Source organism: Ahaetulla prasina, chromosome 7 (assembly GCF_028640845.1).
Source record: "Ahaetulla prasina isolate Xishuangbanna chromosome 7, ASM2864084v1, whole genome shotgun sequence".
Taxonomy (NCBI): domain Eukaryota; kingdom Metazoa; phylum Chordata; class Lepidosauria; order Squamata; family Colubridae; genus Ahaetulla; species Ahaetulla prasina.
The window spans coordinates 70894911-70918998 of NC_080545.1; the positions used below are offsets into that span (position 1 = coordinate 70894911).

At 42.2% G+C, this 24088-nt stretch overlaps 1 protein-coding gene across 11 annotated transcripts in view; it reads left to right on the forward strand.

Moving 5' to 3' along the window:
• RBFOX2 (RNA binding fox-1 homolog 2) overlaps window positions 1-24088 on the forward strand; it is a 230781-nt gene that overhangs the window by 161659 nt on the left and 45034 nt on the right. For all 11 annotated transcript variants that reach the window (XR_009156132.1, XM_058191231.1, XM_058191233.1 and 8 more), the window contains one exon: window positions 23822-23968. Coding sequence is in view for 10 of the 11 variants with exons in the window: in XM_058191231.1 (XP_058047214.1) it covers window positions 23822-23968 (147 nt within the window). In the remaining variant the exon portion in view is untranslated. The remainder of the gene's footprint in view (window positions 1-23821; window positions 23969-24088) is intronic.

A 24088-nucleotide genomic window follows, 5' to 3' on the forward strand; every position in this document is an offset into this window, starting at 1 on the left:
ACAGTAATATCTTGCTTATATTTTACCATATCATGAAAGCACTTAGTCAAAGACTTTACTAAGTTCCAAGCACATTTTGTCTGTGGCATTGTTCTGATCTATTAAGATAGTTACTCTATCAAGAAAGAACATAAATTTAGTCTATCATGATTTATGTCCAGTAAATCCATGCTATATCCTATTGCTTGTAACATGCCTCCCCAATAGCTCACAAGCATGCTACTTGAAGTTTTTGCCTAGTATAAACGCTAAAAATGACAAGTCTTAACAGTTTCCCAGGTATTCCTTAAGAAGGAGATGACCATTCTTTCAGGAATTCTCAGAGATTACCAAAAGTGATTCTATGATCTCCTGCACTTGTTCTTTCAGTAGGGAAATAATCCATTTGGCTCTTGAGAGATAAATTCATTTGAATTAGTTACAGTTTCTCTTATAGTCTCCTTAAATATTGTAAGCTGCAATTTTCTTCTCCCACTGGTATAATCATGATGCAGCTAAGGCTCCATTTTCCGCCTGAGAGAAGACAAACTCAAAATAGGAATTAAAAAGGTCCCATCATCCAGTACCGCTTCACCACACTTTCCTGTCACATGGATTGCAGTCTCTTTTGCTGTCCTTTTATCTTTATCATACAAGAATAGATTTTTGGTTATTTTTTTTCATCCCTTAACAACCCTCAATATATTCTGAGCTTTAGCTTTTTTTGACAAAGTTCCTGCAGTTTCTGGAGATCACCTGTATTCTTTGGTTAGGTTTCCCTCTTTCCCTTTTGCACAAATGTCACATTTTCTCTTTAGTATTTTAATTCTGCATTGAGATTTTCTTATTTTTGCATCTTTTATGGAGTGTTTGCACCTTCAGTATTTCCTTTCATAAAATTTCTTATGCTTCCTTCATTTTCAGCCGTTGGATCCATTGTGCAAATGTTTGACTTCCTCCTCCTCTGGATCTCACTGATGGATGAGCACAGATTAGAACAATATCTTCATTGTATTCCAGGAAGTGGTAGCTTTATAAAATAGTTGGCAGTTTCTGTGCAAGTTCAGGAGAGCTAGCTGATCTGAATTCTGAGCAAATTTAGAAATTGTAGCCAGATCTAAAATTTTCTCATGCTTTTTTGCATCATAACCCTTTCAGAAGGAGAAAACTTGTCTTTTTTCTTATTTTTAGCCCTCTCAATCTCTCAGTAACAAATCTTTGTTTACAGTCCCTGTAAAGATAATTTATTGACCAGGGCTTTCATCTTCCTCCTCCCAGCTTAGCTTATTTTTAACTGTCATGAATCTTTTTCTCTTTAAAATTAAAGAATATTTTTTACGCTTTAGTTTTTGAAGTGTCTCTTTGTTCCTGCAGTTTATCGTGTACTGAATCTGTTCCTTATACTGATTTTACATTCTGATTATTTGTTCTCAAATCAGTTCTTGCTGGCACTCCTCCTCTTTAATTTTCTAATTTTAACCCATATATTTCACTTCAATAATTCATGGTCTTATTTCAGAATTGCATGAAGAAGCATTGTGGCTGACCAAATTGCACTCCTCCGCCTTTTGGTTTCTGTAATGTAGCCTTTGTGATACTAATGGCTGTTTTTAAAGTATGTATTTCTTTTGTTTGCAGAAACTATTAACAATAAACAAAGATTTTTTTCCCCCTATAAAAGTCTGCTAACCTATTTCTTAGGGACGCGGTGGCTCAGGGGCTAGGACGTTGAGCTTGTAGATTGAAAGGTCAGCAGCTCAGCGGTTCGAATCCCCAGTGCTGCTGTTACGGGGTGAGCTCCTGTTACTTGTCCCAGCTTCTGCCAACCTAGCAGTTTCAAAAGCACGTAAAAATGCAAGTAGAAAAAATAGGGACCACCTTGGTGGGAAGGTAACAGTGTTCCGTGCGCCTTTGGCGTTGAGTCATGCCGGCCACATGACTACAGAGAGTGCTGGCTCTTTGGCTTTGAAACGGAGATGAGCACCGCCCCCTAGAGTCGGCAACAACTAGCATGTATGTGCGAGGGGAACCTTTACCTTTACCTTAACCTATTTCTTGGATTGTCATGCTCACCCAATCTAAATCATGCTGCAATTCCTGCATATCTCCAATTTTCTCATTCCAAGTATACATCAGTATTACTGCACCTTTTTTGTTTGTTGCACTGCTTCTTGCAATTTGCATGGAATTGTCAGCTTTCTCCTCAGTCACACAGTCCTTTTGGTCCATTGTTATATTCTTATTAAGATTACTCAATATGGGATCTCCAGTTAATGTTTCAGGTCCTATCTAAGTTCTATTTGATCCAGAGGTGGGTTCTATTTACCTTTACTACCGGCATGCTTTTTCACTTGCACGCTTCTGTGCATGCGCAGCTCGCCAAATATAACATCAGGGCAGATGGGTGGAGCCTCTCGCCACTTTTACTACTGGTTCACAAGAACCAGAGAGAACCGGGAGCAACCCACCACTGATTTGATCCCCTGCACTCACCATCCTTAGAGTATATAATTTGGAAATTGACACTTCTAATATCTGTAAACATCATCTAGAAAACTGTGAGAAGGTTTTCGTCCAAGATCTGCATCATCCAACCATATATCTTTTTGTTGCATGTAGGTCTATTCTTTTTTTAAACAAATGAACCCAGAATTCCAAAGTAGACATCAGGCAGGTTGTCAAGAACTACTGGAGTAGAATATGTATTCAGAGCTCCAATAGCAGTATGTATCCTTCCAGAAGCCTAACGTAGGGTGAAAATCTAGATTAACTGTCACAGTCAAGGTGAACTAAGGCATGTATCAAACTAGCAAACAAAGCACAGAGCAAAATTTCGCAATGCACATCCTACTAGGAATCTAGGAACCTTGGCTACCTCTGACACTTAATACCTTCTGAGGGGCAATTGTACATTGGATGTGGCCCTCCATCAGGCATTATAGCTTTGATTTCTGTGTTTGGCTAAATTGTCTTTTGGTAGGAAGGTTCTACAGAACTTTTCCTCAAAAAAAAAAAAAAAAGCAAGCCCTGCTTGTTAAAAGATCACATATCCAAGACTAGGTCTGATATGTTCCACTCATAGATGTGCTTGCTCTGTTGTACAAAAAAGACTTACACAGCAAGTCCAATACATCCTTACCCTATAACTGAAATAGGGACTTCTAACCTGGCACCCAAATTTGTCTACCTTTATGCAGTTTTCTTACCAACAATATGGAAGTGGCTTGGCATTGCCTTCTTCTAACTTAATTTTGAGCTAACTTCTCATAGGTGGATTGGCTTTCCTTGTACTTACAGAAATCCACCTTCCGTCATCCCCATTGTGAATTATCCTTAGCTTTACTTCTCCCATTTTGACTTTAAAAGAGATGATCCTATCAGAAGCTTCGGCTGCCATCAGCATCACTCTCAGAATCATTCAAGCTACTCCTACCCCATCTGGGTGCGGATTCTCTCGAAAATATAGCCAGATTTATTCAGTTCTGTAAAGATAAACCTGAATTTTAAAACAATTTTTTCTCTGAAGACTTGAGTTGCAGGGGATCTAATTAAGAATATGTTCTTCTTGGTTGACATTGTTTTACAGTCTCAAATTGGGCAACATGCTGACAGATTATCAAACTGAAAGCTTTATCTATCTGTTAAGCTGTTGTTAGCTCTTAACTTCCTAATAAAGAACATTATAGTAAGAGCACATGGTGGATTTAATCTTTTAATGCTTTCAGGGTGGGTTTTTTTTTGTTTTTTTTTTGGTAGTGAGGCTGGCTAATGATACCTTTTTTTAAATGATACTTTCCTGCAGGAATACTGTGATTTTGATTTCATAAACCTGAAACTATGAATTCAAAAAATAAGGATCTTTAGCTTCATGCAGTTTTCTCTGTAAAAACATCTGACTTCATGAATTAGGAGGACTTTTAAAAAACATGACAGCAAGTAAAATGACGTGATTGACATTCAGAAACAAGGCAGCGTCATAAAATGATAAAAAGACAGTGTATCACCTCACCTCACTCCAAAGTTTGAGGCCAATATCACAAGCCAAATATAGTAATAGCAGAGCAACGTGTCATTGGTAGGTATAACAAGTCCTATGAAATAATATGCAGAACAGTAATATCAATTCCAGGAACATGGTTTAAGTTTTTTCGGCATAGGAATACATGAGAGCTGCCACTCAGCAGTAAAAAAAGAAAATCCTGGAAATGAAGCTGGATTTTTTTCTGTGGTAGTCCTAAACTGCATATATGTATATTTTTAAGTTGGTTTCATCTTCATCCAGGCTTGTTTTATTTAATAAAACGAGAGAGGATGAATAATATGAGCCTTGACTTTAGTTACCAGCTGCTGCCAAGCCTCTTCTTTCTTCTTCCATATTAGGAGATATCTCCCAAGTATACTACATAAAAGAGCACTGTTTTTCATCAGCTAATAGGACTGTAATATGAAGAGGAGCTTCATATGTCACATAAAATGAGTTAGAGGATTGCCTATTTGTTTCCCAACTTACATATTGGAAATAAATTGGAAGTCAATTTGCTACATGCCCATAAAGAGATAGATGGGCACGCACGCACACACACACACACACACACACACACACACACACAGAAATTTCACTGATAAATGGGTAAATATCTCTCCAAGGAATCACAGAAGGTAAAGTTGGGAAAAGTTGGAGAACTTCTAATCTAGTATCCTGCCCATGCAGGAAGGCAAAACTATAATATCCCTGACAGATGGCCACCCCGGCCACAGTTAAGGTGCGCCTACCACTCAAGACAGACTGTTCCATTATTGAACAGCTGTTAGGATTTTATTTTTTTCTTATGCTCATCTTGGATCTCATTCCTTGTAATTTAAACCCATCATTTATTTTTTTCTGAACAATTCAGACCAGTTCTGCTTCACCTTGTACACATCTAACTGCCTGTCATTTGCTGCAATCTTTTCTTCTCCAGGCTAAACATCCAACGCTTTCAACTGTTTTTCATAGCTTTTCCTGCCAGCTTCTTTATTAACTTGGTTGTTGTCCTCTAGTCATGATCTTGTCTATTTATCTGTCAGATTTATATCCCACTTTTTGGGAGCAGCTCAGGGTGGTACATATAGTGCTCTCTGTGTACTTCTCCTTGCAACAGCAAACTTGTGAGGTAGATTTGGCTGAAAGAAGGTGGCTGACCCAAAGTCACCCAGTGACGTTTCATGGCTGTCTAGAAACTGCCCCCACCAGTCGTAATCTCATATCTTAACCACTGTGTCTCACTCTGCTCAGTCCCCTTCCTAACATGCTGTACTCAGAACCAGACATAATGTACTAGGTGCAGACAGATGGATACCCAATAGGGACAAACCGGTCTTAATCTTGACATTATACTTCTGATGTGGTATAGTACTGCATTTGCTTTATTTTGCAACTGCATTGTACTGGTGGCTCAGATTTGGCTTGTGATTAGTCCAGATTCTTTTCACTTGTATTGCTGTCCAATTTGGAAAAACAAAGCCCTGAGATACATTCCTTGGCACTTTCCTCTAGCCTGATACAGAGCCACTGACATATATTTGTTGGGTATGGTTGTTCAGTCCACTCTATATCCATGTAATAACAACATAGTCCAGACCATATTTTGCCGTCTTGTGTACCAAAATTTTACAGGAGACTTGTGCGCTTGGCTGAAGGCAGGATACATGTATTTCCACGGTCAACTAAACTATCATCCTGGAAAAGGAAATCAAATTGGCTTGAAATGATTTATTTTTGACTAACCCCTGCTGGCTGCTGCTAACAAATGCATCCATATCAAGGTAGTCCTTGACTTAAAATTATTCATTTAGTGACTGTTCAAAGTTACAATGGCATTGAAAAAATGACCTATGACCATTTTTCACACTTACAACCATTGCAGCATCCACATGATCATGTGATCAAAATTCAGATGCTTCATGCAACTGACTCATATTTATGACAGTTGCAGTGTCCCAGATCATTTTTTTTTTTTGCAACCTTCTGACAAGCAAAGTAACAAGGGGGAAGTCAGATTCACTTAACCATGTTGTCAACAACTACAGTAATTCACTTAACAACTGTGGCAGGAAAGGTAATAAAATGGAGCAAAATTCACTTAGCATTTTGGGCTCAATTGAGGTCGTAAATTCTCCCAAAAAGGCTGATAATTTGTTCCAAAATTTTGCTTATATCATTGTATTACTCTTACCCAAACCCTCTTTTTTCATCTTTTTGAAGAAAAGAAGAATCTTTTCCCTTCCCCAGTTACTGTTTGCATTCTTCCTAGAACTGAGAATGAATTGCTCACCCAAAGTTATTCATTTAGTCTTCATTCCTAAAGCAAGATTAGAACTCACAGTCTCTGGGTTTCTGGCCTGGTGCCTTTAACTGTTTAGGCCCTGTGGCATATTTAATCCTGGGGGCGGGAAGCAAATAAAGGGATATCCAAGAAGAAATGTATTCTTTATCACCCCTAGTGCAGTGCAAACAATAATGGTTTTAGATTCTTCCTAACACCCAAAGCAAATTCAGTCAAATATTTATCACAGTCAGAGACCAGGATAAAACACTAAGAACACTCCAAAAGCCAGTTAATTAAAGGCTTCCCTTCTTTCCCTCCATGCATTCAAGCAGTATTTGACAGTTATTTGTCATGAATGCCTTAATTTGGATACTATGAATTGGGTTACTGGACTCAATGGTCTAAATGAGCTCTTCAAACTACCGTATGAGTCTATGATTCTCTTATTCTTTGCTGCAAAGAATAAGATCATCTTTCTTTCTTCCTAATAGGTGTTCCTGCTGTTTCCATTGCCAATGGCACATTAAATAATGTTCCATCATTTTCCTGGTGTCTGCACTTTCCTTTCTCTTTTGTCTGTTATCCATTAACAACCATGTCCACGGCTTTTTCACCACGCCTTTCCCCCCCCAAGCCACAATTGAGTAGAACAAAATAGCAATAGCACTTAGACTTATATACCACTTCATAATGCTTTACAGTACTCTGTAAGTGGTTTATAGCTTCAACATCTTGCCTCCAACTATTTGGATCCTCATTTTACCGATGTCGGAAGAATGGAAGGTTGAATCAAACTTGAGCTCGTCAGGATTGAACTCCTAGCTATGGGCAGAGTTAGCCTGCATTCTAACCACTGTGCCACCACAGCTCTATCTCTATCTGATTCAATGCATTGACAAAAACATCTGAATCACAAGTGTTTTAGTTCAGGAATTGACCATTGAAACTATTCAGTGAATAGAACAATTCATGGACCAAATCCTTTACATATCTATAACTTAGTTTACAAATGACAAGAGAAAAAGTTGGGTAAGCAAAATCCTTCCAGCTATAAGCCATTTGAAAAAAGCAAATTTGCTATTTAACAATTTTATGGCTAAGTTGAAGAACATATGTACCAACTCATGTTGCATCCTTACTCGTCTTCAGCATATTTTGGACAAACAATACGAAGATATTCATAATAATCCTTATACGGTTTTGGCAGTTGCAGCTTGTACTAGCAAATACTCTTCTATAAAGCTTGATAAGAGTTATTTGGTAGAAAGATAAGGAGAGTAATGGGGATATATGATGAATCCCATAATTTACAACTGCTTGAATATTAGTTGCATCTTAGCATCTTAGCATACTTTAAGAGCTAAATCCATATTTTCCTCCAAAAGGATAGTTTATATGCAAATTTAAATTTTATTCACTGGAAGCAAAGCAGAACTTAATGTGGTTTTCTCAGTTCATCCTTCTAAGCCTTGATATGGGGTTGAAGCTTTAAAATGTAATTCCTTCTCAACATTCTTTAAAAAAAATCTTATGCTTAGATTTAGATTCTTTTAAGAATGTGCAGAAAGTTACACATTGATAGAGTAAACTTTGAATTATTACATCCTGATTTCCTTTGTAAAGTTGAAAAATCAAGAAAAGAAAATAACTTGTTTCAGCAATCAGCAATGCATTTTCCAAATCTTGGGAATAAGTTCAAATATCCCAAAAATAAAAAAATAAAAACATTTTTCTTGGTTTAAAAATTAATTTGGGATTCTGTGGCACATTAATGGCAATTTAAACTTGGGCATCTCAACACAGATTTAGAAAATTGGATGAATTGTCCAGTAGTTTCTTTGATTATCCATGGAAGCCCTAAGTCCATAATGGCGAACCTATGGCACACGTGCCCAAGGTGGCGTATAGAACCATCTTTCCGGGCACGCGAGCTGTCGCCCAATTCACCTGCAGCTGCACATGCCCATGTACCCCAGCTGGTATTCAGGCCTCCAGTGCACATGCATGCAATTCAGAGGACCCAGCTGGTCCTTGGAGCTCTCCTGCGCATGCGTGCGCATTTGCATAATGTGTGCGAGAGTACTTGCATACAGTGAACGCATGTGCAGATGGTGCTTCACATGTGTGCATTGCATGTGCAAAAACCACACACATGCGCAGATAGTGCAATTGCATGCGCAGCGCACGGGGGGAGCCACACAAAACCTGCAAGGATGGCACGCACATGCGCAAAGCGCATACCTGTTCAGCACTCGGTGAGTAAAAGGTTTGCCACCACTGCCCTAAGTCATCCAGCCCTGAAGAACTAGGATTGGTAAAAGTGTTTGTTGTCTCCTAGTAACAGTCACTGTGCCTGTATAATTTCTGTCCCCCACCCCCCAGTAGTAGTTAATTTGGTATAGAAAAACATGTTTGGCGGAGAGCTGAATGTGGTAACATAATGTCTGCTGAAATGCAAGTTCCATCCTTAATATTATTGTCAGCAAAACATCTTATTTTGGCCATAGCTGTTTAACATTTAATAACCATTAAATATCTATCATTTCCATATAGATCTACATATCTATAATGTATCATAAGCATACATTATTACTGGAGTGTATATTTGCTGCTAAGATAAGCCTATTGGAGGAAACTTTTGGGAATCTCAAAAAATCCTTTAAAATGTCGGTCACATTTTCCATCACCGCATCAGCAGTTTATTGATCATAATGAAAACAAAACCTTGTACAACCTCTGTTGATTGGAGTCTTGGACTAAACCAGAACTGTTGTTATAACCCTCTTTAATGTATACAACAAAGATGTATTGATCTCTATTGTGCCTAAATGTTTTTTTGCAAAATTGTTTGTGCACTGTAATTATTTTGGAGGTTCATGTTGCAGAAAACCAAGCATACTAAACTCAGTGGTGGGATTCTGTCGGTTCTAGGTGGTTCGGCCGAACTGTTTGTTCAGTTGCCGGTTCGCCCCATCCCTTGTCTCTCCCCTCCCCACCATTACTTACCGGTGTCGGGTGGGCAGGGAGGTGCATGGATCTGGTGGGCAGAGGCCACAAGCCTGCCTGCATCCAAGCGTCTCTCTAGCCAGAGATTAAAGCGCCTCGCTGGCCACGTGGCCCTTTCTTTGCTCCTTCTCCTCCTCTTCTGCACCGATCGCGAGCAGAATTCTCGAGCTCACGTGATCCTTACTCGACTGAGGGGGGTGGGGTAGGTGGGGGGGCATCTCTCTGCGCGCCGTGGTAGCCCCGGCCTCCCTTCCTCCCTCCCTGTCACGTGGTTTTTTGCAACGTTACCGGTTTCCGGAAACACGTCACAGGGCACAGGCCTGGCTCCTCCTGCGTCTTGCCCGTTCAGAACTTCGTTTCGAAACCAAAGCCAACCAAACCAACCACGCGGGGGGGCGGGGGAGTCGCCGGGGGCCTGCAGGGGGAGGGGGCCGATGAGTGATTTCCCCCCCACCGGGACTGTTGGGGAGGGGAGGGGGGCTTTGGGAATGAGAGGCGGAGGGCGGGGCCTGGGAGTCCGCGGAGAGGGGCCTTTAAACCGGGAGGTGTTTCTATGGGAACGAGGGGCACTGGCTGTGGGGCTTCTGTGAGGGGGAAGAAGCCCTTCCCTCGCGTTTGCTTTGCCGGTTGTCACTTCAAAGGCGCTCAGCCTCCCTCGCACTGCTGGTGGCCTGCTAATCCTCCTTCCCTGGTCCGCCTGCATCCAAGCGTCTCTCTAGCCAGCGATTAAAGCACGGGCAGCGAGGAGCTTGGATCGGGTGGGCTGCGAAGCGTGTGTCAATCGCCTCGACCTGCTGCCCACCCAGCAGGACTGTCCTGCGGCCGCCTCCCACCCACGCAGTGCCAGCCTACCTTACCCCATCTGGAGAAAGAGTGATGGAGAGAAAGAGGGGGGCAGAAAATGATGAAGGAGAGAAAGAGAGATGAAAGATAGAAGGGGAGAAAGATGAAGAAGAGAAAGGGGGGAGAAAGATGGAGAGAAAGAGAAGGAGGGAGAAAGAGAGATTAAAGAGAGAAAGATGGAGAGAAAGAGGGGGGAGAAAGATGAAGGAGAGAAAGGGGGGAGAAAAATGGAGAGAAAGAGAGGGAGGGAGAAAGAGAGATTAAGGAGAGAAAGATTGAGAGAAAGAGGAGGAGAAAGATGAAGGAGAGAAAGAGAGGGAGGGAGAAAGAGATTAAGGAGAGAAAGAGAGAAAGGGGGAGAAAGAGATGGAGAGAAAGTGGGAGGGAGAATGGATTTGTTCTGGTAATTGGTTTAACAAGCATGGCACTGAAAAAGTGACTTATGACCGTTTTTTCACACTTAAGAACATTGCAGCAAACAGTCATTAGGGCAAAGAAGCTATGTCACATGACCACCTGGACATGCCCACCCGGTCACATGAAGCATTGCAGTTGTGACATGAGTGACATGGTTATTAAAAATGCTGCAACAGGCATAAATGATGACTGGTCATAAGTGTGAAGACTGGTCAAAAGTGCGAGAACCTGCCAGAAATCACTTTTTTCAGCCGTCTGAGGACTGAAAAAAGTGATTTCTGACAGGTTCTCGCACTTTTGACCAGTCCTCACACTTATGACCGGTCATCATTTATGCCTGTTGCAGCATTTTGTGCATAGGGACTACTCAGAGGGCTGAAAAAGTTATTTTTGACCTGTCCTCACACTTTTGACCAGTCCTCACACCTACAACTGTCCTCACATTTTACATTTTGTGCCCTATCTTGTAACCATGGTGAAGAGAAGCAGTTGTGAAATGAGTGACATGGCTGTTAAAAATGTTGCAATGGGCATAAATGTGAGGATGGTCATAAGTGCGAGGACCGATCAGAAATGACTTTTTTTAGCCCTCTGAGTAGTTTCTATGCCCATAGCCATGGCCACCTGGTCACATGAGCAGCTAGACTCGCCCCAAAATAAGCCACGCCCACAGAACCGGTTGTTAAAAAATTTGAATCCCACCACTGACTAAACTACTTATTTTGTATCAGAATCAGCCAACATAGAACTTTTCATTCACATACAAATAGAACTAAGAAAGCTTAGTTCCCCCATGTGCCTGTGGTAATTCAGAGTTTTTCCTGATGTTTTTCATGTGAATGAGAAAGTTCCAGGTACATCTTAAATGGAATTATACCTGAATAATTGAAAAAGGCAGTTGTGTATTTCACATAGAACTATGAGTTAGATAACATGACTTGTGAGGGGCTTCTGAATTCTAGGTAAGATATTCAGAAAATTACAATACAGTTACAATTGTAATGTAATCACAATTTCTTTCTGTAAACAAAACAAAATTTGGTACTAGGGAGTAAATAAATTAATTTCTTGCAATTAACTATGTTATGCAAATTGCACATATTTATTTCTAAAAATTCTCACTAATTTTAGTAAATGAGTAAAGTTTATTCAATAAATCTCCAGACCGTTACAAGAATACTGAACGATTAAGTTTAAAGAATTAAATCAAAAATTTGGAGCCCAACTTGTTTCTTACTTTTATTTACAGATTCCATCCGTTGTATAAGCACATCTTGTCTATACATCAAAATTAGAGTTAATTTACAGAAAGTCCACCACACGAACCATAAGAGAGGGTTGAGGAGCATTGGTCTTCTCATAATTGTTCTCTAAAATCTTTTGGATATTGTTTTAGCTGATGTCTGGAACAGCTAAGCAAAATGCTCCAGGTTTCAGTTCTGCCGAATTGGGTCTGAGCCAGAAGAATTTGGTAAATGTTTTGAGACACAGTGCACATTCCTAGCCAGTGGAAATTTGGCTGTTCTCTTCTTTGACTTGAGATTGGGAAATGTCTATCCAATGTTTATATACAGTGTCTAGCTGAGAGCCGCTGGTTCTTGCCTAAACAGATTCAGTTCTAACAATAATCCAATTCAATCCTTGCAGGCAAACCTGATTTTTACTGTACATATTTGATCCCTTTCTAGTTATCATAATAAGCCAGAGGGGACAGAATCTCTGCTTTCCAGTCTAATTTGAATTTGTATTTTATCTGAATTGAGCTGTTGCTCTGATGCTAGAAATTCAAGATTAGCTATGGAAATTTTTCTATTCTCAACGGTTATCTATTACATGAATAATTTCCTCTTTAATAAACTTTCTACTCTGGCCTGTCTGTGACTAAATTTTTTTCAGTAAAGCACATTTACATATATATTTCTGTAATTTAACATAGAAGATCTCAGGAGAACAATATCTGGCCATGGTTGTAATATTCTCTCACTGGTTTGTTAGGATTATGAATTGTGCAGATGTCATGAAGACACCTGATCTAGACATGTCATCTTTGTTTGAGCTAGCTGTATCCATCAGTTAGTCTGTTAATTTATCTTCCAACAACAAAGAACAGCCAGAAAATAAAATTGTATATATGTGTTTTCATTATTTATTCTCAACCCAATATTGGAAATAAATTATATGAAAAACCTTGGAGCTCTTTTTATCTGTTAGCAAGATAACACTTTGAATACCGAATGGAATGAGGCCAAATACGATGTGGTAGGAGAAGCTGGCAGTTAAAAATGGGCTGAATCCTGAGAGAGAGAAAAATTCAAAATTCTCCCCTCAAATATCATTGGGGGATGGGCTGCAAATAAGAATGTTAGTAGCTAATCCATTTTAAGCCCATTTCCTCCCTCCTTTCGTCTGGCCCTCAGAGTCTTTATGCTTTTTCTACCTTACTTAGTACAAGATATTCCTTTAATACAAAAAAAAAACCATGAGCCAAAGAAAACCCCAATGTTTTTGTTTTGCTTGGTATACTCTCAAGGAGAGAGAGATTTTCTGGTCATATTATTCCTCTTTGCCAGGGCAACAATATCCCAGGACTAATAAATACTGTTTGTGTTGAATTATGTGAGGAAATTATGATGAATTATACAGGGAGCAGACCTAATATGCAAAATTTAATTGGTGATATAAAGTGATATGTTATAAGGGATCTTTATTTACAGTATATTTATTTTGCTTCTTTCAACCTTATTCTTTCCTTTCATATTTGTATATTATGGAGTGAACGTAGAATGTAGATATATTTTCTGTGCAGGAAGATTATAAAGATCAAAACAGCACTTATATAGAATTTTGTATTGGAGAGAGACTTCTTGAGGCAGAACTATATCTTTCATATTATGTATACTTAGATGTTAATATCGCCACTTTCCTTTATTTTAATTTCCCCCCTCTAACTAAAAAGAAAAAGGAAATAGGAAAGGGAAAAACATTCTCTCTCCCTTTTTTTTTTTTTTGACACCTTTCCTCCTATTTTCTGTAAAGTTATTTAAATGTCTCAAATATTACAGGGACCTTGCAAAGGTGAATCAATTTGTTAAGCGATAGTAACAATGCCAATTGCTCATGGATTACAAACACAATTATTTTTGTGTTTCTAGTTCACTGATCGTTAGCACATTATTATTTGATGCCACTAGCCAGGACTTTTAGGAGTGTCATTAGATGAAGAAAAACAGCAACTTAAGTTTTATTGGGTAAAGAAAAATAAAATAATTAAATTATTATGGTAGTTAATAAAAAAAGAAATCCTAGTGTTTTCCACTGTTTTTTTCTTTTTATCATTGTTTGACTAAATGAGCATTCCACAACCGCAGCTTAAATAGAAAAAAATACTTATACCCTAGATTACTGCAGAGAAAAATGTTCTGTGTAAAGTTTATAATCATTGCCATTTTTAATAGATGCTGCCAATTTGTGATTTGCGACCAAACTTTTCTTCTTAAATACATGTTCTGAGAAATGGGTGATATATTTTGCTGTTTTCTTCTTTAAACAGAACACTGTTTCCAGTTTGATAATATTATTTTTTATTCAGGGTTTGTTTTTGTTTTTTGCTGACATAATTTTGATATAGCAGATGGCTTTTTCAGAAATGACACATATATGGTAGGCATAACTTTTGCCTTGGAAAGAGCTGCTGTTACTTAGATTTCAATAAGGAGGCATGTCTTAACCGCTTTTCCAAATTTTATTCCCAGTACTTCACTGAACCAAAAAAATCCTGAGAGGTCTATCATTTCAAGGGGAAAATGTAATTTCATTGCAGATTTATATATTATCTGATAGACTACATGAAACAGAATATACATAAAAATCCTGAAAGATAACATGTTTATTCATATTCAAATTTACAGTGAAGGTAAATTCAGGAAGGTCCTATTCTTGCCATTTCCAGTAAGAGCCTCCTGTAGTAAAGCTGTTTTCTCTACCATATGAAGGAGCATATTTACTCAAACGTCTCTTAGATTTCAGATACTACAATTTATTTGTGGCTTGCAACCAATAGAGGTCTGTTTGTTCAAACTGGTTTTAAATTTCTGTGTAATATTACCCACAAAAAGGTGGATGCGGCTTTTTGCTAATAACTCTTTTTCAGTCATGAAGCCAGGTAGGCAGTTAGATGAAACAGGCAACACCTAGAAAGTCAAATTTACTGTCTTATTTGTTTTAGAAAAAAAATATCTGTCAGTTTACTCTTGTTTTCATGTCGGAAAGTGCCTAACATAGCTAAAAATCCAAAAGAAATTTCAATAATTAATAATCCTTATAGATCAGTAAAAACAAGAGAATTACAATAAGATAGCAATCATGCACAATTTGTATTAATTTTGAGGAGTAGCTATTGAATGAAGATCTGCCTGGCACCATAAATATGCCTGTGGAAGAGGTCAAGAGGAACAGACACATCCCTGGCAATTATTCATACTACCCTAGAGAAACCTGTTATCCTGAACACCACCAGTTTTTAAATTTTCCCAGTTCCCTCCCTCTGTCTGCTCCATTTGTAACCAAGAATGAGGATGATGGGCAGAATGTCCGAAGCCATCTGGAAGGCTGTATCAGCTTGCCAATTTTACCATCTGTTGAGAGCTCACAATTTGGAAATTTGCATTAGCCATGCTTCAGAGTGTGAAAAAAAGCATTTTGAGGAGAGAGACTCCTTCGACTACAAAAGTTAAATAACATCCATGGGTTGTTTTGGGAAACTATTTACTAGTTATTATCTGCCCAGATGATGGATGAGATGTCATGCATTCTGTCCTTCCCGGTGGATAATTTTACCCTGGAGAATAGAGGGCTCTGACAGAGTTATAAAAATAAAACTGCCAAGCAATATGATGTCATTTAATCACAAGCCAGCCTCATTGATTCTCCCTTTAGGATCCAGTGCGCATTTGTTTGGAGATAATTTTGTCAGTGTTATGAGGAGGGAAGTGAAAAGCAGCTGTAAATAGTATCTTTGTGATGTGATCAGATGTACCTTTGTCAGGAAACTTTTACGTGTTTTGTATTTGAGGCTGATTGAAATTGATTCTTGGTTGAATGGAATTAGTTTATCCCAGCTGTTTGGTGTCTTGTTTTGCATTGCATGTCTACAGATGGTAAGACAGAGTTAGTGTTACATTCATTGCTTGATTGAAGCAAAGCCAAAAGCCATTCTTGCTGCGCTCAGCACACTGCCTTATGAATGTTGCTGCTGAAGGGTTTTTATGAGTTCTAAAAGCTCATGGACAAGTCCAAGGTCATGTCTAGAAGAGAGAAAGTCAGAGAAAAGAGCCTAGTGCTAATTGCAGTGTCTGGAGAAACCTTTTCCTCCCTCTTAGACATAGTTCAGTGTCCTTAAATTTAATCAAGGAAAAACATTACTTTGCTGTTTGGGTGAACAGAATTCTTAATTGTTAGAACAAATACAAATAAGTTGCTGGGTCAGGTTATTTCAGCTGGATAGATATTAAAATAGAAATTGATTCAAAAAATAAATTTCTCATTTTGTATTTTCTCCTCGATTGCAGGGCCAGCAGTCAGATTGGGGAGTGACTCATGCCTGATGACGACTGAGTCTGCCAGATGAGAAGCTCCTCCTCTTCCTTCCGCTTCCCATCTTTCAGACTCAGTCGTTGACTGTTAGACGTTTTTGGCTGAGCTGCTCAGAAATTTTTTTCCCCTTTTTATTTTCCCCTTTTTCTTTTTGCATTCAAATTGTTTTTTCTTAGGTTTTAGAACCTTGGGGGCTTCCCCAATCAGACCTATCGGGCTGCCTCATTCCAGCGTGAAGGGCTCACGCCCGAAACCGCTGAAGCCGCTACAGGTGGGACAACAGAGCTCCCAATTCAAGCTGCAGGCTCTGCATTGTTTATAACTTGGATCGTGACAGCAGTGGCAACTCTACCGGCCGGTGGAGCGAAGAGTGGCTTTTCGGGTTTTTCCTCACACCCGATAGCTGCATGGGCGTCTGGAGGCTTCTGACGCCCAGCTGAGAGCCGCGTGGGCGTCTGGAGGCTTCCGACGCACAGCTGAGTGCCGCGTGGGTGCCTGGAGGCTTCCGACGCCCAGCTCAGAGCCGCGTGGGCGTCGGGGGGATTCCGACACCCAGCTGAGAGCCACATGGGAGCCGGAAAAGCCTCTGAAGCCCAGCTGATTGCCGGTGCAGGCTTTTGCCGCGCCGGAGCACAAACGGCCCTCAGCTTCTGCTGAGCTTCGTGGGTGGCTGGCTGCATTCCTCATCGGAAGAGAGGTTTGCAAGGACACTTTGGGCTGCTCCTGGAACCATCTCACCCTCGGCCTTGCTCAGGCCTCATGGGTGATTGGCGCTTTCCATCGGCTGAAGGCCAACTTCGGAAAGCTGTGTGGCTTCGGAAAGCTGGAGGGCAGAAGGACTGAGCCAGACGAACTTCTAACGGTGAGATTCTTCCAATTACACCCCAGTTGGGGTATTCAGGCATTTGGGGGAAAAAATTTTTAGTCCTTTTTATTGTCAAATTACTGGCCTGGGAGGAATAATTAGAGCGGATAAGGAAACGGACACCATTTTGGATTGTCACGTGGTCACACAGAGGCCTATCATAATTGCAAGATGGCCGATTCTGACAATCATTGCTGTAATAAAAGGGATTCTAGAGAGTCCCCGGGACCTTCTCAATCTATAAAGAGGCCTAGATCTTCCAAATCCCAGTCCTCCAAGTCATCCAAATCGTCTTCTGCAGTTGACAAGGACTCCCTTAAGCGCCATAAAGCACTTGAGAGGCCATAGAGAAGGCAGTCCGTTTATCTGCCCTCAAGGAGACTTCTCCTCAGCAGTCAAACCCAATTTCTGCTACTTCAGTCTTGGTCCCCCCGGTTTAGAGTCCTGTGGCTATCACAGGGATGGAAGTTCCCCCAGCCATGTCCCCAGATGGGGGTGATGCATCTCTTCCTCAGACGGGGGGGGGGATAAATGAGAGACTGTTTGGGCCTATTTCACAGACTAATCCATCCCCTTCACAGGCCCAACCCCCATCCCTCTACAGTCTGATTCTAAGAGGGTTGTGGAAAAGGAAGCCAGAGGGGTACCCGAGTCTGAGCCCATCATTCCACCTGAAGTGGCCACTATGATTCAGGCTGCTATCCAGAAAAGCCTAGCTACAGAATTACAGCACAGAACAGAGTCTTGGGTATCTGAATGCGATAGTGCTGCAGAAGGCCAGTCTCATTTATCTCTAGATCAGTCCCGTTCCCGGGCACGACCTTCCCTGGAGATTCCCCCAGTCAGGCTTCTTCAGAAGCAGGGGATATGAGAGATCTGGATTTGTCAGATGATGAGGATCTGACACCAGACCAGCCATCGTTTGTAGGCCTTTTTAAGCCCCAACTTTTCCGATCTCTCTTGCACAAGGCTAAAGTTACCACGGGCCTGGCTATCCCTCGTACTTCGGACCAGGCTGGTAAATCTGATCAACTATCTCCATGTACCCATTCATCCCGCTTACCAGAAGTTTCTGAACTTTTGTTATGCGAGCCGGCACTTCCAATATCGGGCTCTACCATTCGGTCTGGCCTCGGTTCCTCAAGTATTCACCAAATTGATGGCCGCGTTAGTGGGCCACCTTCATGCGCTGCCGATAAGGATTCAGTTCTACCTGGACAATATCCTTATCCAGTCCAGTTCAGAGAGCCTAGCACAACGAGACCCTTCGGGTCTTGAGAGACCACGGGTTCTCTATCAACATAGCCAAGAGTCACTTGGTTCCGACCACTTGCATCCAACACCTGGGAGCCATAATAGATACCTCAATCAACACAGTATTTCTCTCGCAGGAGTGCCTGGACAGTTTGCGGTCACTGGCCAGGTCAGTCACGTCGGGGAGACCTGTCTCCCTGAGATCATTGTCTCAGCTCCTTGGGAAGATGGTATCTTGCATAGGGATTGTCCCATGGGCACGACTCCACTGCAGGGCACTGCAGTGGTTTCTTCTCCCCTTCCAACGGAAGTTTCAGGGAACATCCCTTCGCAAGGTCAGCATTCCACACAAGACACTTCTCTCTCTACGCTGGTGGTTTTCCCCAGCGATTTGCAAGGGCACGGTCTTCAAGGAACTAAGTCGATTAGTCCTCACCACCGACGCCAGCCTTTACGGCTGGGGAGCGCACCTAGAGACAGAATTTGCTCAGGGCAGGTGGACAGCGTAGGACTTGGCTCACAGCATCAATTGGTTAGAGTTAAGGGCCATATATCTCCCCTTACGGGTGTTTCAGGACAGGATCCAGGATCAGGACATTCTAGTCCAGACAGACAACATGGCCACCAAGGCCCATGTCAACCGCCTAGGGGGCACCCACTCACGCCACCTGATGCAGGAAGCAGAGTGTCTGGGTCTCTGGGCAGAAAGGAATCTAAGATCCATAAAGGCCACACACATTTCAGGGGTGGCAAATGGCAGGGCAGACAAGCTCAGTCGAGCCACGGTGGACCACGGGGAATGGCATTTCAACCCGGACCTGTTCAGGCAGATATCGAGTCGGCACTCCACAGGTAGATCTATTTGCCACTCAGACAAACACTCAGACAAGGAGGTTTTTCAGCAGGTTTCCGGCACCGGGGACAAAAGGCATGGACGCTCTACGCACCCAGTGGCCTCCCGGGCTTTTATACGCCTTCCCCCCCCCCTCCTCTGATAGCCAAAGTAGTCAGGAAACTGATAGAGGAACAGGCAGAAATCATCTTGATAGTGCCCCATTGGCCGCGTCGGCCCTGGTTGCAGACCTTCAGGCGCTGTCGGTACAAAGCGCATGGAGGATTCCTTCTCACAGGGTAACGCTCACTCAGGGATCCATCATTCACCCATTGTTCCAGTTGGCTTCAGCTAACTGCTTGGCGGTTGTCCGGTGCCTTCTGACGGAAGCAGACGTCTCATTGCGGGTAATTTCCACCTTGCAATCAGCTCGACGGCCTTCCACGAACCGGATTTACGACTCCACGTGGTCTACCTTCACGGCCTGGTGCAACAGGAGAGGTTGGTTCCCTCAGAAGCTCCAACCGCTCAAATACTGGATTTTCTTCAAGACGGGCTGGACGCGGGACTGGCTCCGAATACATTGCGCAGGCAAGTCGCCGCACTTTCATCTGTTCGGTTTTGCAGGTCAAGGGGTCCTCTTTCGCGAGATCCTCTCATCCGGGAATTCCTACGGGCCGCCTCCAACCTTAATCTGTCACCCATTCACTGTTACCCTTCATGGAACCTACCCAAGGTCCTCAACGCTCTCACCAGGACTCCTTTCGAGCCTTTACGAGAGGTGGGACTAAAGTTCTTATCCTATAAGGTGGCCTTTTTGGTGGCTATCACATCGGCATGCCGGATCTCCGAGCTGGCAGCCCTCTCCATGAGGCCGGATCTTTGCATATTTCACACGGACAGGGTCATCCTCAGGTTGGACCCCACCTTCGTTCCCAAGGTCAACACTCCATTCCACAGAGCCCAGGAACTGATTCTGCTCAATTTTTGTCCCAATCCATCTCACGCCCTGGAACGCGCCTGGCACAAGCTAGATGTCCGCAGAGCTCTTCATATATATCTGAAACGGACCTCTTCTCTTCGAAAGACGAAGGCTCTCTTCATTTTGTTCCAGCCGGCAACCTTGGGTCAGAAGGTGTCCTCCCCCACTATAGGTAGATGGCTTCGGGCAGCTATAGCCATAGCCTATACATCTCAAGCCCTTCCCGTCCCTCGGCACATCACAGCACACTCAACTCGCAGCGCCGCTACCTCGGCTGCCTGGGCTACACAGGCCTCCTTGGAGGAGGTCTGCAGAGCGGCTACTTGGTCTTCTCCATCCCCGTTCATCTGTCACTATAAACTGGGCAGATTTGCCTCGGCCGAAGCAGCTTTTGGCCGTAGGGTTCTCCAAAGGGTTCTTCCGGGATCTGCCCCATCAGATACAGTACATTCCTCCCTATAGGGTAGCAGTTTTGGCATGTCCCCAATCTGACTGCTGGCTCTGCAGTTGAGGAGAAAGGGTGTTGGCTTACCTGAACGCATCTTCTATCGATTGCAGGGCCAGCAGTCAGCCCCACCCTATTTGTTGTTCTGGTCCTCCGGGTCAAGAAAGGGGGTCTGGATAGATCTCGCTAGGAGGGGTGGGCGGCACTAACTATATCATTGCAGCTCAGCAGATCAGTCTGCGGTATCTCCTTCATCTGAAAGATGGGAAGCGGAAGGAAGAGGAGGAGCTTCTCATCTGGCAGACTCGTCGTCATCAGGCATGAGTCACTCCCCAATCTGACTGCTGGCCTGCAATCGATAGAAGATGCGTTCAGGTAAGCCAACGCCCTTTTTCCTTCCTTGAGATAGCATATTATGTATAACAATCCCCTGCATTTTTGGAGAAAAATCTTTTTAGCAATGTTGTGATATAGGTAGACTGAAAGAGGTTGATAAACCTTAAATTTGCAAGTGCAGCAGGGATTTTGAATTCACTATAAAGTATAGCTCTTTTTAAATCATTCAATATTAATTATTTAAAATACATTTAACTAAAACAGTTAATCATGTAAATTAATAGGAATGGCTAAACTACAACATTCTTGAATTAATATTAGAATATTAGAAGTAGGAATCATTTCATTGTGCTTTCTTTTGTTATAACTGCATTGAAGACTGATCAGTTCTAAATGGACATATTTTTCAGATCTTATCAGAATTAGATTTCTTAATACAATTGATTTGATCTTGTGCTTGGTCTTGTTTGCTTGTTGGACTCTGACATTAGTGGCACCCCAGTTCCAAATGTAGTAGCATTTTTTCAGCTGAAATACAGATCTATAATTAGGTTGAGTTCCACCACCCTTCTGCTTCCTGGGTTGTGTAGGTGGGAGAATAATGGGAAGAATCAAATAGATTTTGAGGTGATGACATAACAGTTGTTTTGGGGAATCATATGTTGGAAATAATGGGGGATAAGTAGGTATTTAGTGTGATTTCACAGACTGCTTCTCAGTCCATAAAATTGCAGTACAGCACTTGTGTATGACAGCATTGGGTTAAAGAGATAATAGAAGGTTGTAGAGAGTATGGTGGCATATCAGTTTCCCTTGCACCTGGATGAAACTGTCTATCTAGACCCGTTCCAGTCTGGCTTCCGGCCCGGTTACAGCACTGAGACGGCTTTGGTCGCGTTGGTGGATGATCTCTGGAGGGCCAGGGATAGAGGATGCTCCTCTGCCCTGGTCCTATTAGACCTCTCAGCGGCTTTTGATACCATCGACCATGGTATCCTGCTGCGCCGGTTGGAGGGATTGGGAGTGGGAGGCACCGTTTATCGGTGGTTCTCCTCCTATCTCTCCGATCGGTCGCAGACGGTGTTGACAGGGGGGCAGAGGTCGGCTCCGAGACACCTCACTTGTGGGGTGCCGCCGGGGTCGATCCTCTCGCCCCCTCTGTTCAACATCTATGTAAACGCTGGGTGAGATCATCAGTGGCTTCGTGTGAGGTACCAGCTGTACGCTGATGACACCCAGCTGTACTTTTCCACACCGGGCCACCCCAACGGTTATCAAGTGTTGTCCCGGTGCTTGGAAGCCGTACGGGTCTGGATGGGGAGAAACAGGCTCAGGCTCAATCCCTCCAAGACAGAGTGGCTGTGGATGCCGGCATCTCGGTACAGTCAGCTGAGTCCTCGGCTGACTGTCGGGGGCGAGTCATTGGCCCCGATGGAACGGGTGCGCAACCTGGGCGTCCTCCTGGATGAACGGCTGTCTTTTGAAGATCACTTGACGGCCGTCTCCAGGAGAGCTTTTTACCAGGTTCGCCTGGTGCGCCAGTTGCGCCCCTTTCTAGACCGGGATGCCCTGTGCACGGTCACTCACGCCCTCGTGACGTCTCGCCTGGATTACTGCAATGCTCTCTACATGGGGCTCCCCTTGAAGGGCATCCGGAGGCTTCAGTTAGTCCAGAATGCAGCTGGGCGGGTGATAGAGGGAGCCCCTCGTGGCTCCCGTGTGACACCTATCCTGCGCAGACTGCACTGGCTGCCTGTGGCCTTCCGGGTGCGCTTCAAGGTTTTGGTGAACATCTTCAAAGCGCTCCATGGCATAGGGCCGGGTTACTTACGGGACCGCCTACTGCTACCGGATACCTCTCACCGACCCGTGCGCTCTCACAGAGAGGGACTCCTCAGGGTGCCGTCAGCGAGACAGTGTCGTCTGGCGACACCCAGGGGAAGGGCCTTCTCTGTGGGGGCTCCCACCCTCTGGAACGAACTCCCCCCAGGACTTCGTCAACTTCCGGACCTCCGAACCTTCCGTCGCGAGCTTAAAACACATTTATTCATCTGCGCAGGACTGGATTAGTTTTTAAATTCGTGGGTTTTTAAGGGGTTTTAAATGGGTTTTTAATGGGTTTTTAATGGGTTTTATTATTTGCTAAATTTTAATTGCGGCCAAATTGAATAAGTTTTTTAGTGGTATTTTAATAGTATTTATTTTGTAATAGTACTGTTTATTTTATCTGCCTGTAAACCGCCCTGAGTCCTTCGGGAGAAGGGCGGTATAAAAATTTAAATAATAAATAAATAAATAAATAAATAAATAAATAAATAAATAAATAAATAAATAAATTATATGTGGTTATAATTGTACATTATGACAGAAGTTATTTATGAAACAGTGACGGGATCTGATTGCTATCATAGAGGTAGGCAGATAAAATTCTCTGTTTTAGCTCATTTTTAATTTACAAATAAAGTGGCCTATACTATATAGGATGACTTGAAGTATTGCAATAAGATAAAGCCAGTGAAATCTTTTAAATACACTAAAATGCCATGTAATAACTATTAACAATTGAAAGCTGGAATATTAAAAGCTAAAAAATAATGGAAGCATGGCAGTAGGCTTTTAAATTTAAGCAATCAGGACAAGTTTAATTTCACAATAGGCCAATTTATTTAAACTGGTAGAAATTGAATATATTACTTCAAGAAAAAAGTTGAGTTTAATTTACTAATTTACATGAAATGCATTGAGAGTCCTAGATATTGCCTTATGGAAATTTTCTTACTATTTGTTATCTCCATCTTTCACATCAACAAAAGATTGCTGTTTATTTGAACTGTTTTTATGAAAATTTACTCAGTTGCTAAATTGATGTAGATATTTTAATGTGCAAAACATGAATTGATTAACAAATGAATCATGGCTGATTTCTGTGATTATCTTTTTCTTCTTTTTTAAAAAATTGCAGCAAACAGAAGGAGGGGCACAGACAGATGGCCAGCAGTCACAGACACAAAGCAGTGAGAATGCTGAGAGCAAGTCTACACCAAAGCGGCTCCATGTGTCCAACATTCCCTTCCGTTTTCGGGATCCTGATCTTCGGCAAATGTTTGGGGTATGTTAGTAGTATCCACAGCTAAAAATCTAATATTGATTGATTGATATATATCCCACTTTATTAATTTTACAAATCTCAAGGTGATGAACATATCCAACACACCTGCCTCCTCCTCCT